General features: G+C 49.9%; 1 protein-coding gene and 1 long non-coding RNA gene across 2 annotated transcripts in view; one reads left to right on the top strand and one right to left on the bottom strand.

Annotated features, from left to right (window-relative positions):
- ENPP6 (ectonucleotide pyrophosphatase/phosphodiesterase 6) overlaps window positions 1-13131 on the top strand; it is an 81082-nt gene that overhangs the window by 58264 nt on the left and 9687 nt on the right. Inside the window, exons 5-6 of the mRNA XM_043454458.1 lie at window positions 858-1037; window positions 3291-3428. Of these exons, the coding sequence (XP_043310393.1) occupies window positions 858-1037; window positions 3291-3428 (318 nt within the window). The remainder of the gene's footprint in view (window positions 1-857; window positions 1038-3290; window positions 3429-13131) is intronic.
- The window catches only part of LOC122432497, a 35853-nt gene continuing 33048 nt past the window's right edge, over window positions 10327-13131 (bottom strand). Inside the window, exon 4 of the long non-coding RNA XR_006266845.1 lies at window positions 10327-12892. This is a non-coding gene — a long non-coding RNA (uncharacterized LOC122432497). The remainder of the gene's footprint in view (window positions 12893-13131) is intronic.

Raw genomic sequence — 13131 nt, 5'->3', positions numbered from 1 at the left:
TGTATATGTTAATCCCTACCTCCTAATTTATCCTTCTCCTTCCACTTTCCCCTTTGGTAGCCGTAAGTTTGATTTCTATGCCCATGAGTCTAATTCTGTTTTGTAAATAATTTCATTTATAGCATTTTTTTTTTTTAGATTCCACATAAAAATGGTATCATATGATATTTGACTTTCTCTGTCTGACTTAAAAGTATTAATGTTTTAAACTTTCCTGGGCTTGATTCTTCAAACCTGTGTAAAACGGGCAAGTGAGAGTCGTCATATTTCCCACACGAGTTTTTTGCAAGCCCCAAAGAGGATGAAAACCGAGTGGCTACCTTAAAAACCTGGAGCCTGTATGTATCACGTTCAGCCTGGGCTTCCGGGCTCCCCTCCCCAAAGTGCTTCTGCTACGATTTTGAGCCATGTCGCATCAAGGCAGACAAGTAGATGATTAAATTCAGAACTGAGGACGAACTCTTGCTCCTATATATAGTCTGTAAGTTAAGTAAGGACTTTGAGAAAGTCAGGTACACACCGCTATGTTTAAAACGGATAACCAACAAAAACCTACTGTGTGGCACAGGGAAGTCTGCTTAGTGTTATGTGGCAGCCTGGATGGGAGGGGAGTTTGGGGGAGAATGGATACATGTATAAACGTATAGCTGAGTCCCTTCATTGTTCACCTGAAACTATCACAACATTGTTAATTGGCTCTACCCCAATACAAAATGTTTTTGGTGTGAATAAAAAATTAAAAATTAAAAAAAAAGAGAGAAAACACCTCTTTGCAAGACAGCTGGTGTTAAGAGGGTCCTTCTGTGGACACCGTCCTGACCGCCTCTCCTGTCCGCCCCCCACCGCCCCCCACCAAGGAACGGGAGCTGCAGGACGACCTTAATGTCATCATCTTCTCAGATCACGGGATGACTGATATTTCGTGGATAGACAAAGTGATTGAGCTGTATAACTACATCAACCTTCGTGATCTGCAGCAGGTGAAGGGGCGAGGGCCAATCATGAGCCTGTGGCCAGCCCCTGGGAAGCATTCGGAGGTACGAAGGGTGGGTGGTGGGCCAAGTCGGGGGGGGCGGGGGTGGGGGTGTCTGTGCTGGGTCTTTGTCGTTTCAAGGCGGAAACGCAGGGCGACCTTGGGGGGCCAGGACTCTGGAGACAGATGACCCACCCGGCCCCTCCCTCGCCGGGTGACCTCTGTCCGGCGGTTCATCCTCCGTGTCTTCTCTTGTCTGAGATGAGCTCGGAACGTTAGTGGCTCTGAAGCGAGACAAGGATGTGCAGTGCTCAGCTTGCCAAGGGCTCAGCCCCTAACAGGGCTGCTTTCTTCTTGGCCGACATGCAGCACATGCCAGGCACAGCTGGGCACAGTGGATGCCCGCCCAGGGTGCTCTTCTCTGCAAGAAAGTGGCCAGTCCGACCTGTTCCCATCAGGGCCCGGGGAGGAGAAGGTGACCAGTGAACCCGGGGCGAGGCTGAGTGTGCCATAGGTCAGCCAGGGATGGGGATCCAACCCTCAGCCACTGAGCGGCTCCCTGACCGGCCCTCCTGCTGCGTCTCCTGCCTAGGAGCTGGCGGCATCATCGCTGCCCTCCTGGGTGGTTCTGAAGCACAGAGAAGCTTGCTGGGCCCACGGCAGGGGCCGCGGACGGTCACCAAGGACAGTGATCACCCCTGGAGAGTGCCGTTCCCAAGAGGATGTGGCAGTCCTTGCCCCCCGGGAACTGGGCACCTGGGATTGGTGAGACCGCCACTCACCCCTCCCTCCAAACAATACTTCCGTCTGAGTGGCTGGCACACCACGCTGAGAAGCTAAAGGAGCAAGTGGCACCTCTGGCTGACTGCTTGGCCCCATGTGGCTTGATCGTCTCCCAGTGCAGGCCCTGGGGCTTCCGCCCACTCCCGGAGAGAACTGCCATCTTTCTCCGGGGGTCCCACCCCACCTGCAGTGGAGGTGCCACCCACAGGGAGCCAGGAATGGGCCTCAGCGGGGCCTGGTGCCTCCACCCGTCCTCACCCCAGTGACGTGGTTGGTGTTGATGGAGCGCTGGTGCAGGCTGGGGGGGCGGGGGGTGTCCTCCTTTTTGGCCCAGAGAGAGACCCTCCTCCCAACCCTGCCTGCTCCCTCCCACCTAAGAGTCTGAGATCTGTCTGTGTGGAGTTGAGGAACACGGTGCCCACATAGCCGTTCCCCCCAGCCTTATCCCCTCCCCACACAGACGCCCCCCTTTTTCTCAAGCTCCGTGGTCAGCAAGTTCAGGTGCTCAACGTTCCCATGAACTCCGTAAGTGTGAAACTGGGAAGAATACTTTCCACGCTGGCCACTCCTGCAGTCAATGGCTTCTTGCAAAGGAGTTCCGTTTCGCAGGCAAGGCACACCATCCATGTCTCCAACTTGGCACCTGGGCCCCAGGATGCCAGGGCATCAGCGGCTCGCTAGCTGGGGAGTTTCTTGCTTCCAATGTGGTGTGTACGTCAGGCAGGTGCAAGCTGCCTAAAGCAGTTGGTGGATTATTCAGGAGCAGGGACTGTGTTTGGTTGACAGCTCATCACATGATGGATGCAAGAGTTTGTGAGACCCACTGCGTGCCATCAGAGTTTCCACTTAACTAAAATCTTTCTGGGGATGCACCCTCCTTTCCTTAAGAATTACGGTTTTCTAATATAGGAAATTATAACTCCCAGGGCCATTAGAAACTCTCTACCAAGCAGCCTAAAGACTCATTATTTTCCAGAGTTGAGTGGATAAACTCAATTTTCTATTCAGGTCTACCCAGGAATGAATGTCTGATTTGGCTAAGTATCAGCCAGTTGATTTTAATTTTAGCCATACAGATTTAAGCTGCTGTTAAATACTGAAAATACATACAGGGTTTATGCCTTCATCAGATCAGCAGTGTAATTAATGGCAAACAGTTACTAGTATTTTTCTTTTTTGGCCATGTGGCATGTGGGATCCTAGTTCCCCGATCAGGGTTGGAACTCTAGCCCCCCCTACTTTGGAAGCATGGAGCCCTAACTACTGGACTGCCAGGGACGTCCCTACTAGTTCTTTTAGAATCAGGTGTAGGTAGGACATGCTCTAGGTCTAGTCAAAGAATAAATGCATTTCTTTGATCTTGGGGGTATTTAACGCCAGGCAGACCAATTCCTCATTCGTATTTTAATTTTGCTATAGTATTTTTGACATGAATAAGTTTTTATAAGAGGATCCTCTCCGCCAGGACCAATATATGGTCACGTATATGTAAGAAAGAGAATGCAAACCTGGTCCTTCTTGGTTCTCTTTACAGATATATAACAAACTGAGGCGAGTGGAGCACATGACTGTCTACAAGAAGGAAGACATTCCAAGCAGGTTCCATTACAAGAAAGGGAAGTTTGTCTCCCCTCTGACCCTAGTGGCTGATGAAGGATGGTTCATAACTGAGGTAAACAAAAAACACACAACAAGACATCCATGATACAAATTCTATCAAATAGCCAAATGTAAATAATTACTCACCTTTTCCACTTGAAAAATGTTTGTTCTTACCCAAGTCTCTCATTGGCTGCGTTATTTCCTTCTTGAGACAATTGAAAGGCTTGGTCAGATGACTGCAGATGCAAACGGGAGGCTCCCACCCAGAGCCAAGGTTTAGACTTCCTGGCTCCAGACTTGTTGTATTTTAACAAATGGGCCTTAACTCAATTACCAAGGCTTACAATGTAACCTATTCAGTGGAAAGTGGAACAATTACTGTGAACCAAAGCAATTGCTTTAGGGCATCGAACAGCCAGGGGAGGCTCCGCTTTGCTTTCACCTTAAACAGCAGTGATTGGCAAACAAAAGTCCGCCTGCAGACCCAGGTCTCAGGTTTGCCAACTTGATTTTACAGAGCTTCTCTTGCCTTCTGAGTCCAAACCCTGATTGCCTGATGCCCTAAAGACCTCAGCAGCCTTCTCCTTGTCTGCCGGGACACCGTGCTCACCTGGCTCTTCCATCAGCTTTGATACCTGGCCAGCTGGGAAAGCCCACCTCCTCACCCCCTTCCAGGGGAATCTGCGGTTCTGTGTATAGTCAGTTTCCAGACAGAGCCTGAGTCCTTGTCTGTATGAACTTGAAGCTGGGCTGCAAACTGATCAGACTGGAGAGTAAGAGAGAGTGGCAAATGTTGGCACATGAGGGTCGTTGTAGAGTTGAATTTGAGGTTGCGCATCCGTAGATTCAAATGATTGCAAATCAGAAATATTTAGGGGGGAAAAAGAGTCCCAAAAGTTCCAAAAAGCAAAGCTTGAATTTGCTGAGTGTCGGCAACTATTTACATCACATTTCCATTATATTTATGGCAACTATTTACATCACATTTCCATTATATTTATGGCAACTATTTACATCACATTTCCATTATATTTATAGCTATTTATATCACATTGCATTGTCTGCGGTATCATAAGTAATCTAGAGAGGATTTAAGATACACAGGAGAATATGTGTCCTTATATGCAAATGCTATGCCATTTTGGATAAGAGACTTCAGCGTCCATGGATTTTGGTACCCAACGGGGTCATGGAAACAATCCCCTGTGAACACTAAGGGACAATTATATCAGACCCAAGACTGGTATTTAATCCGCCAGAGTGAGGGCGGGTGGCCATCAGCAGAAATATTGATCAGGCAAATGAATGGACATTTAGGGACCCAGGTGTGAAAAACGGGGATTCGCTGATGTGAACTTTATTCGCAAAGATGGTTCTGAGCTTCCTAGCAGCCAACTCAAAGAGGAAAGCGCAATGAATATACAGTATATATTACTGTAGCTCAAGGTGTATATAGCATAAAAACATAAATGTTTCTTTAGAAAATCACGGCAGTCCCTGGTCCCCTTAAGAGAAATTTAGATATCTTTTAGTCAGTCTTTTGTTGTACCTTAGTCTCCTAGACTATCTTAATCATTTTACTATCTTCGAATTTACAGATTTTTATTTTTAAGATTCACATATGAAAATTATAATTGTGAGACAGGCATAACTAGTGCTATGACAGGCGCCCTGAACTAAGAGTAGGCCTAAGTTTCAGTTTCTCCCAAGGGTGGGGTAATTATCTGCCCTCAACAGGCCACCAGAGACCAGCCAATCAGCACGCGCCCAGTAAACCTCCGGGGAGAGTCCCCTGGAAATTCCCGCGCGGGCACACGCGAAAGTTTTAAAGTGTGTTTGACCAATGAAATTGCTTTGCAAACATGTAACCAATCCGCTTGCACCAACTACCTACTGCTTATGTTCGAAAATTGAGCACCCTATAAATGTGTGTGACAGCTTGTGCCCGGGGCTCTCTGACTCTGCACCACTGCCTTGGTTGCGGCAGGGGCCCTGACTCGAGTCAGCAATAAATTCCCTTCCTTTGCGTGTTGCATTGTCGTGGAGGTCTTCTCTCTTCCCGCTTGGGGATTCGGTTATTGGGCATAACAATAATCTCTGATCCTTAGATATAATAATCTAAGGATTTTAATTTCTAGTTAAAATTTATAATTTTATAATTCATAAATTATAATTTTTAAAGTTATAATTTCTAATTTTAATGGATAATTTCTGATACTTAGATTTAATATTGGGGTTTTACTCTATCTTCTGAAAAATCCTAAAAGCGAGCACCCATTCTTTCCCTGCTTAGATTTTTTTTTTTTCTTTTACATCTCCTTGCTGTTTATTAAACTTACTTGACTACAGAGAATTGAAAACGTCGCTCTAGGCCCCTGTTGCTGCTCTGTGCCAAGACTCTTAATCTCCCCCATTCTTATTTGCAAAATCTCTCCCCACGTGGTGACAGAACCTGTGTTTGCTCTGTAACCTCCATACCAGTACCCAGCGAGGGATCTCACTTTGCATCTGCAGCGGGACGGTTTCTCAGCTTTAAAAGCAGCTGCTCTGAGTCTAGGTTTGGCTAGCAGAGGAGCCTTTTTTTTCTTTCTGGCTTAAATATGAAAACAGCTGAGTCAGGACAAATTGCTGCTGTTTGGGGCCAATAAAACAGAATCCCATCTTTCCTTCCTTTTTCCCTATAACCGCTAGCCCATAAACATGCAAGATTTGGTTTCCTTGGCAAAAATGCCCTTCCCATATAAACACCAACTTAAGTTCTGCAGGCTCTTAGGCAGCTGCTCCAACAGGAAGATGCCATGGAGCACTTTCTGTTTTTTATTTTTTTTAAATGGTTGCTTGGAGAGCTGTCCCTGAAAAAGATAAAGGCAGGGAAACAGATTGACTTTGTCACCTGGAATGGCACCATTATCCGGCGTGACTGCTGACGTCATAAAAGCAAGGCCCGCTGCCCAGTGGCTCCCACAGACTGTTTTTCATCGTGAGAGTTAATATACAGACTGGATTCCCAACTAGTGCCAGTACCTTCTCTGGCCTCCTCTCCTACAGGGGCAGGAAGCTGAGTGTGTTCATTTTCCCAGAAGACTAACCATGAAGCAGCAGGAAAAAAACAAAAACAAAAAACCCAGGTCACCTGCCTAGGTTAAGCCCCAGCCTGTCACACCTGCCAAGCTCCTTTCTTCAAGCATGGAAACAGGGCTTCCGAAATGGTGCCTCCACCCCTCTGTCCCCCTAAGACCTGGTCACCATCCTCTGTAAACCGTCTCTTTGCATGTCCTTGTCAGGGGATAAGCGTCACTGAGGGCATGGTCCCTCAGTCGTGTCTGACTCTTTTAGACCCTTTGGACTGTAGCCCACCAGGGTCCTCTGTCTATTGGGTTCTCCAGGCAGAAATACCAGAGTGAGCTGCCAGTTCCCTCCTCCAGGGGGTCTTCCCGACCCTGGGATCGAACCCATGTCTCCTGTGTCTCCTGCACTGCAGGCAGATGCTTCACCCTCTGAGCCACTGGAGTTGTCACAATGTCTAGGGTGGTCCAAACATCCTCAGGAGGCAGGCCCAGTGATGCTTCCTCGGGGGGAAGCTCCTTGAGGACAGGTCTGTGGCATCTTGACCGGAGTGTTCCTCTGTGGAACCTGGTACATGGCAGAGACTCAGTACATGTTTGTGGAATACGAAATTAAGAAATGAATTCGTAAATAGAGACAGCTGGCTCTTGATTACTTGTTGTTATTGTTCAGTTGCTCAGTCCTGTCCGACTATTTGCAACCCCATGGACTGCAGCACGCCGGGTTTCCCTGTCCTTCATTACCTCCCAGAGTTTGCTCAGACTCACGTCCATTGAGTCAGTCATGCCATCCAACCATCTCATCCTGTGTCACCCCTTTATCCTCCTGCCCTCAATCTTTTCCAGCATCAAGATCTTTTTGACAGATTGTTTACTTTGTAGGCTAATAAATCAGTGACTAAGTACCCAGAAAGGAAAGCTAAGTCAGGCCTCTCACCTGGACTAATTTTTAGTAGCCCTAGAAGAGATTTCAACAGAGAAAAGGTGTTGAGACCCCCAGTGGCCATTGTCCTGGCCCAGCTAGCCCCCAGCTGGAGTCCAGGGGCGGGCGGATACCTCAGCTGTCCCTGGTCCCCACTCAGCTTCAGGGGCTGATTCCCACGGCCTCTACTGGACAGTGTCCCCTCCTGACACCATGCTCAGAAAGGCGGCCAAATGGTGGCCAGAAGCTGGTGAAAGATCGTGAGACTTTCACCCAATGGAGCTTCATTGTGGATCCTCCGGACTCTCATCTGTGTGGAGAGAAATGCAGCAAATGCAGGCTTCAGATTCCAAAAAAAGGCCCATATTAGTCTCCTGAGGAAAGATTTATTTCAAAAACCAGCAAAGGATATGAAATGCCAGGCTCAATTCTCAGGCCTGGGATTGAGTGGCAGTTAGGCCCGGGCCCAAAATACTTGGGGAAATCAAGACAAGCTGGAGAGCGTGGCTCCTGAGTTTTAGTGGCAGCCGGAGTGGTTTCCTGCGGGCCCGGGGTGCCGGAGGTCCAGGATGCCTGTGTCGGGGGCTGGAAGCCGCTTGCCTTCTGGCGGAGACCAGGGTCGTCACTGTAAGCCGTTGGAGGGCACGCGATGCCCTCCTCACCCTCGGCGCACTTCAGCAAACACGATCTTGGGAGAAAGAAGAAGTAAAAGCCAGCTCACCCGCTGGGCGCCCTGCTCCAGCTCTTCTCTCTTCTCTGAGGAATTCTGCCGCCTCTGGACCCTGCTGCTCCTGCTGTCTGGCATTTCGCAATTTCCAGAACGAGGTCGCATGTGGCAGTAGGCTTGGCAGGGTGAGACCAGGGTCTGGGGCCTAAGACATTACATTCTGTTCTAGAAAGAGGTGGCCTTCTAAGACGGAGAAACAGTTGGGGGGACTTGTCTTCGCAGCAGTGTGTGGCAAACACACATCTGAGGGTCTGTGACCACCGCTGCCGGCAGCCCCACAGGAAGCCTCTCGGGAGGAGGGTTTAAAATGGTGATGAGACACGGCGCTTTGTCACCTAGCTCGACCTTAACCCTGGCAGCAAAACCCCGGAGTCAACCAAACCGTGCTTCCTTCCGCAAGAGTCCTGACTGAGGCCTCTTCCAAGACATCACGGGGTGCCTTTTCCAGCCTGAGATGCTGTGAGTTTATTGAACTGTGGAGGGCAGGGGAAGCTCCTGTTACAACCCTGACCTGGGGGAATAGGGTCGATTGCATTTGTATTAGGCCCGTCACAAACCTCAGACAGGGGTTCACATTTTACTTACTGATTTTAATTGGACCTGATTGCACCTTTGTTCCCCAGCACCCTAGACAAGGGGTGAGAGGCCTCATCCAGAGAGAAGGAGGGGACACCCGGGTCCCTGACCCCACTTCTCAGCAGGAATTGCACTGTCAGGGGCTGACGTGAGGGATGGCGGTCAAGATGTGTAACCATCGGTGAACCTGGTGCCGGCCAACAATCCTGGGAAAAGCCAGTCGGCTGCCACGATGCCTCTTTGGAAAGCAGCCCATGTGAGCGACTCCGAGCCTGACTCTGCACCCACAGCAGCTGAAACACAGACTCGGCGTGGCAACCAGCGTAAGACAAAACATTCTCAGGAATGGACAGATAATCGTTGAACACAGCCCAGGACAAACGCCAGGTGAAAGACTCCCAGTGGTTATCAGGCCGGACGCTGCATCCCAGCCACCCAGGGGATGACTATTAAATAGCCAGAGTTGCCGCTTTAACCCACCTGCAAATCCAAACACCCAAAGTGAGACTTGGGATAAAATCAGGGTGCTGTGTGCACAGCCAGGCTTGGGATCCAGCAGTGTAGGCAGTGTGTTTCCAGGGAAAGACGGAAGAGAAGGTCGCTTGGGCAGGGCAGGGCAGGGCCAGGCAGACAAGCCACCAGCGCCTGTGGTCAGGGGACAGAACCCCCGGAGGACGGATTTCCACCTCCTTGGCTGTCAGAGGAGAAGTCATTTTGGGGTGTGAGGCGAGAGCTGGTGTCCAGATGTTTTCCCAGACCTGGTGACCCTCCTGCCTCCTCAGGAATAATTTTCTCTGTGGCTTAGCTACTATTTTCTGATCTGCACCCAGGGGAACTTGAAAGGAGCCGGTGAGAACAGCATGTGCTAATATAGTCTCCAAATGCAACAGTGCGAAGTGAGTAAATGCCGGACAGTTCACCAAAGCAAGTGACTGCAAGTCAGACAGACAGCAGTGACTGCAGACTGTCCAGGCCGCCCTCTGCTCCTCCCCGGCCTTCCATCACTCCTGTCACCCCGACCCTCCTTCCCAGCGCCAGCCCCATTTCTGACTGTGCCCCCACCCCACCCCCGACAGCTCAGCTCAGCTCTAGAAAGGAATCCAAAAATGCCGAGTCAAAGAGATGGGTCCCGGCAAGTGCTGAACAAACTTCATTAACTGGTTTGCCGATCTTGGGGGTAGAGTGAAGGCTACTTTTTGCTGTTGTTAATGCCAAGGATGAATGAGATAAAGGTCTAGTCTAGAAACCAAAACATGCATCTCACAGGTAATCGCCTGGCTTCCCCAGTTCAGCAAGCTGCTGGCAGGCGTTTGGTGGGGCTAGTAGTGGAGTGAGGCTTCAAAAATACAAGGCAGGCACCAAATACTAGAACATACATCTATAAACACAGGAACAGCCGTTCCTCACAGTGTTCCTCCTGGGGAACTGTTTCCAGGTCCTTCCTGTTAGAAACGATGAACGAGTTTAGGGGTTCATAAATGGGGGGCGGGTCCTGGCACTGCTATCCACCCCGTACAGAGGTGGGGTCCTGGAAGGTGCTGGACAAATGACACTCAGCACAGATTTTATTTGAATTGCCAAGAAAGTGTTCATGACAGAGTCACCAACTTGTCCCGGCTTGCCCAGGTCAGTCCTATTTTTTGTTTTTTTGTCTTGTTTTTTTTTGCATCCCTGGAACTCCTCAGTCCTGGGCCAACCAGGGCGGTTGGTCAGCCCCTCTGACTGGCACAACCTCGTAGAGAAACCGCCTCACTCCTTCCAGCGTCCTCACGGTGCTTCCTTCTCATGCGCTTCCCACATGCAGTCACTACGCAAGATCCCCTGGCCTTGCAGGGACTCCTCTGTGTCCGCACTGCCCCAAGTCAGACACACACACGCACGCACGCACGCACGCACGCACGCACGCTTTCATCTGGAGGGCCCGGGCACCTCCCCAGGATGTCGCTAGGTGGCGCTGTGTGGAGGTCCCTGGACCCGGAAGGTTCAGGAGGGATGGAGGCTCCTCAACCAGTAACCTGAGGACCCCCCAGCCTGGGGACGCGGGAGGTTTGGAGCGCCTCACCAGCAGGGCTGCACGTGTGAGGTGTGCATTACACGGCTGCACGGGCCCGCACTGGTGTGATAATGTGTGTGTTTTGGGGGGTGGGGGGGGGGCACACAGGACCAAGTGAATCAGTGAAAGCCACCAGGAAGGACAAGGGGAAAATTCATCAACTCCTTCTTGAGGTTCATTAAGTCATGTAATTAGATTATGTCATGTAATCCACTCAGTCTGATTATGTCACGTAATCAGTCACTTAGCCTCTCACATAACTAGCCAGGTTATTATTACTTTTTGAAATCAGTAAACATAGTTGTTTCAAAAAACAAAAAATGCAAGAACAGTTGTTTCACGAGAGCAAATTGTCGTGTTAATAAAAATATCAGTGGCTTTACCTGCAATCATCCAGATCTCCCGTCATCTTCAGGGCTGAGATGCCTCGTTGCTGTATGTTTGCATGTGGAAGTTAGACTGGAATTTTCAAATCAGGCAGTCTTCGTCTCCCTTCCACCTGTCCCTCCCCCATGGGACATGTGTGTCCCATGGGGTTCATGATTAGTGACACCGCCAGTGACATGTCCTACCTAGTTCTTTGGGAATCACTGCCTTGTAGACTGGGATGGGGAGGGGAGCAGCACGTGAAATTAGCAAACGAAGCTAAGCTGGCATGTATCGTGAGCATGACCACAAAGAACAAAAGAGGGTATAAGCCAGAAAGGCAGTAAGTTAATAAATATATTCCCATGGAAAAATACAAGCTACAGCTGGAGAAGGAGGGATGGAAATTGAGGAAACAGAGAGTCAATGAAACAGTGCGATTTGGAAAGCAGTAATGCCAGGGAGCGATTTATGGGGTGAGACGGGACGGGCGTGCAATGTGATATGACAGCTAAAGAAGCAAAGGAGGGTTCAACCCTGCTGCACAAGCCCCGAGCACCTCACCCTGCAGCCGGTGGCATCTGGCGACTGCCCCTGGCTGTTTATTGAGCACCTACTGTGTGTAGGGCTTAGCACACAATCAGGTTATCCCTCAGAGTCTCTGAGGCAGGTGTTGTCACATTCAGCAAGGAAGCTGAAGCTCAGACAAGTTATGCAGCTTGCCCAGCATCACAGAGTTGGAAAGCAACAAACTGGAATTGAACCCACATCCTATTCAAAATTTCATCTCCATACTGGCTGCCACTCTGTGAATGAAGAGGCAAGGGACAGGCTACAGGAGCCCTGCAGTGACCTCTGGCTGTGGGGTCCTGGAAGGTATACCAAGACCAGGAGACTGACGCCCTGGCTTCCAAGCCCAGCCCTGCCTCCCAACAGTTGCGTGACTTTAAGAGTGTCACTTAACCTCTCTGTGCCAAAATGGGAAAAAAAAAAAAATACCGTCCGCAGCAGGTGTTGACGCCAGTGGATGTCGGGGGAGGCTCTTGGTGAACCGTACACAAAACGGCATACATGTGCTGTTACAAGTCTTGCAAAAGGGTTAGTCCCTCTGTCGTGTCGGTCTCTGTGACCCCACGGACTGTAGCCTGCCAGGCTCCTCTGTCCATGGGATTCTCCAGGCAAGAATACTGGAGTGGGTTGCCATTCCTTTCTCCAGGGGATCTTCCTGACCCAGGAATCAAACCCAGGTCTCCTGCATTGAAGGCAGATTCTTTATTGTCTGAGCTACCAGGGAAGCTGACCTGTAAATCCCTGGTCCTTGAGCTGTGCTGCTTCCACGCATTCATCACGACCAGTCAGTTCTACCTCCTTCATTTGGAAAACTTGTCATATTAAACCCTGCTGAGCCAGAAGATGACGGACTATCAGGAATGAAATCTCAGTTCACCTCGAAGAGCTCGGTTTGTGTCCAGCTGGCTAGTCTCCTCGGGATTTGCAAAACCTCCTGTGAGCTTTGTTGTCTCTCAAGTAAGCTACTATAGTCTAGGGAAATTTAGTTCTGAAGGAAAGAAGGGTGACAGGGCAGCAACAGGTCTGGAAGCCATCCTGAATGAAGAATGGTCAAAGGACATGAAGATCCACAAGGCGTGGAGGAGAGGAACATGGGGCCATCTTCAAAGGCTAACTCAATGGAGAGGAGGAGGACTTCTGTGCTTGGAGTTGCTCCTCGGGGTGAAGCTGGATAAACAGAGGACAGGGGTGGTCCTCCAGTGGAGGGGCTCCTGGGGTGGTGCAGGCCTGCTGCCTCTGGGCTTCCGAGGCTGGGCTAGAAAAATGAAGCGATTCCATTAGCCGCTGTGTTTGCCAGCGACATTTCTCCCACAGCAATCGGGTGTCCTACCATGTCAATTCAATTCTGACACCATCCCAGGTTAGAGCAGACCCATACTTTAAAGGCTCCATGCCACAAGACGGCCCACACATCTGAATGCTTGTCCCAAGTCCCGGGTCCCCCGGCTGCCCACACTTGTGTCTGACTTGGCCACAAATCTGAGGGTTCTCACC

The sequence above is a fragment of the Cervus canadensis genome, chromosome 31, assembly GCF_019320065.1.
Source record: "Cervus canadensis isolate Bull #8, Minnesota chromosome 31, ASM1932006v1, whole genome shotgun sequence".
NCBI lineage: Eukaryota > Metazoa > Chordata > Mammalia > Artiodactyla > Cervidae > Cervus > Cervus canadensis.
Note: the sequence above shows the minus strand (reverse complement) of the source record. Positions and strands in the feature narration are given on the sequence as shown.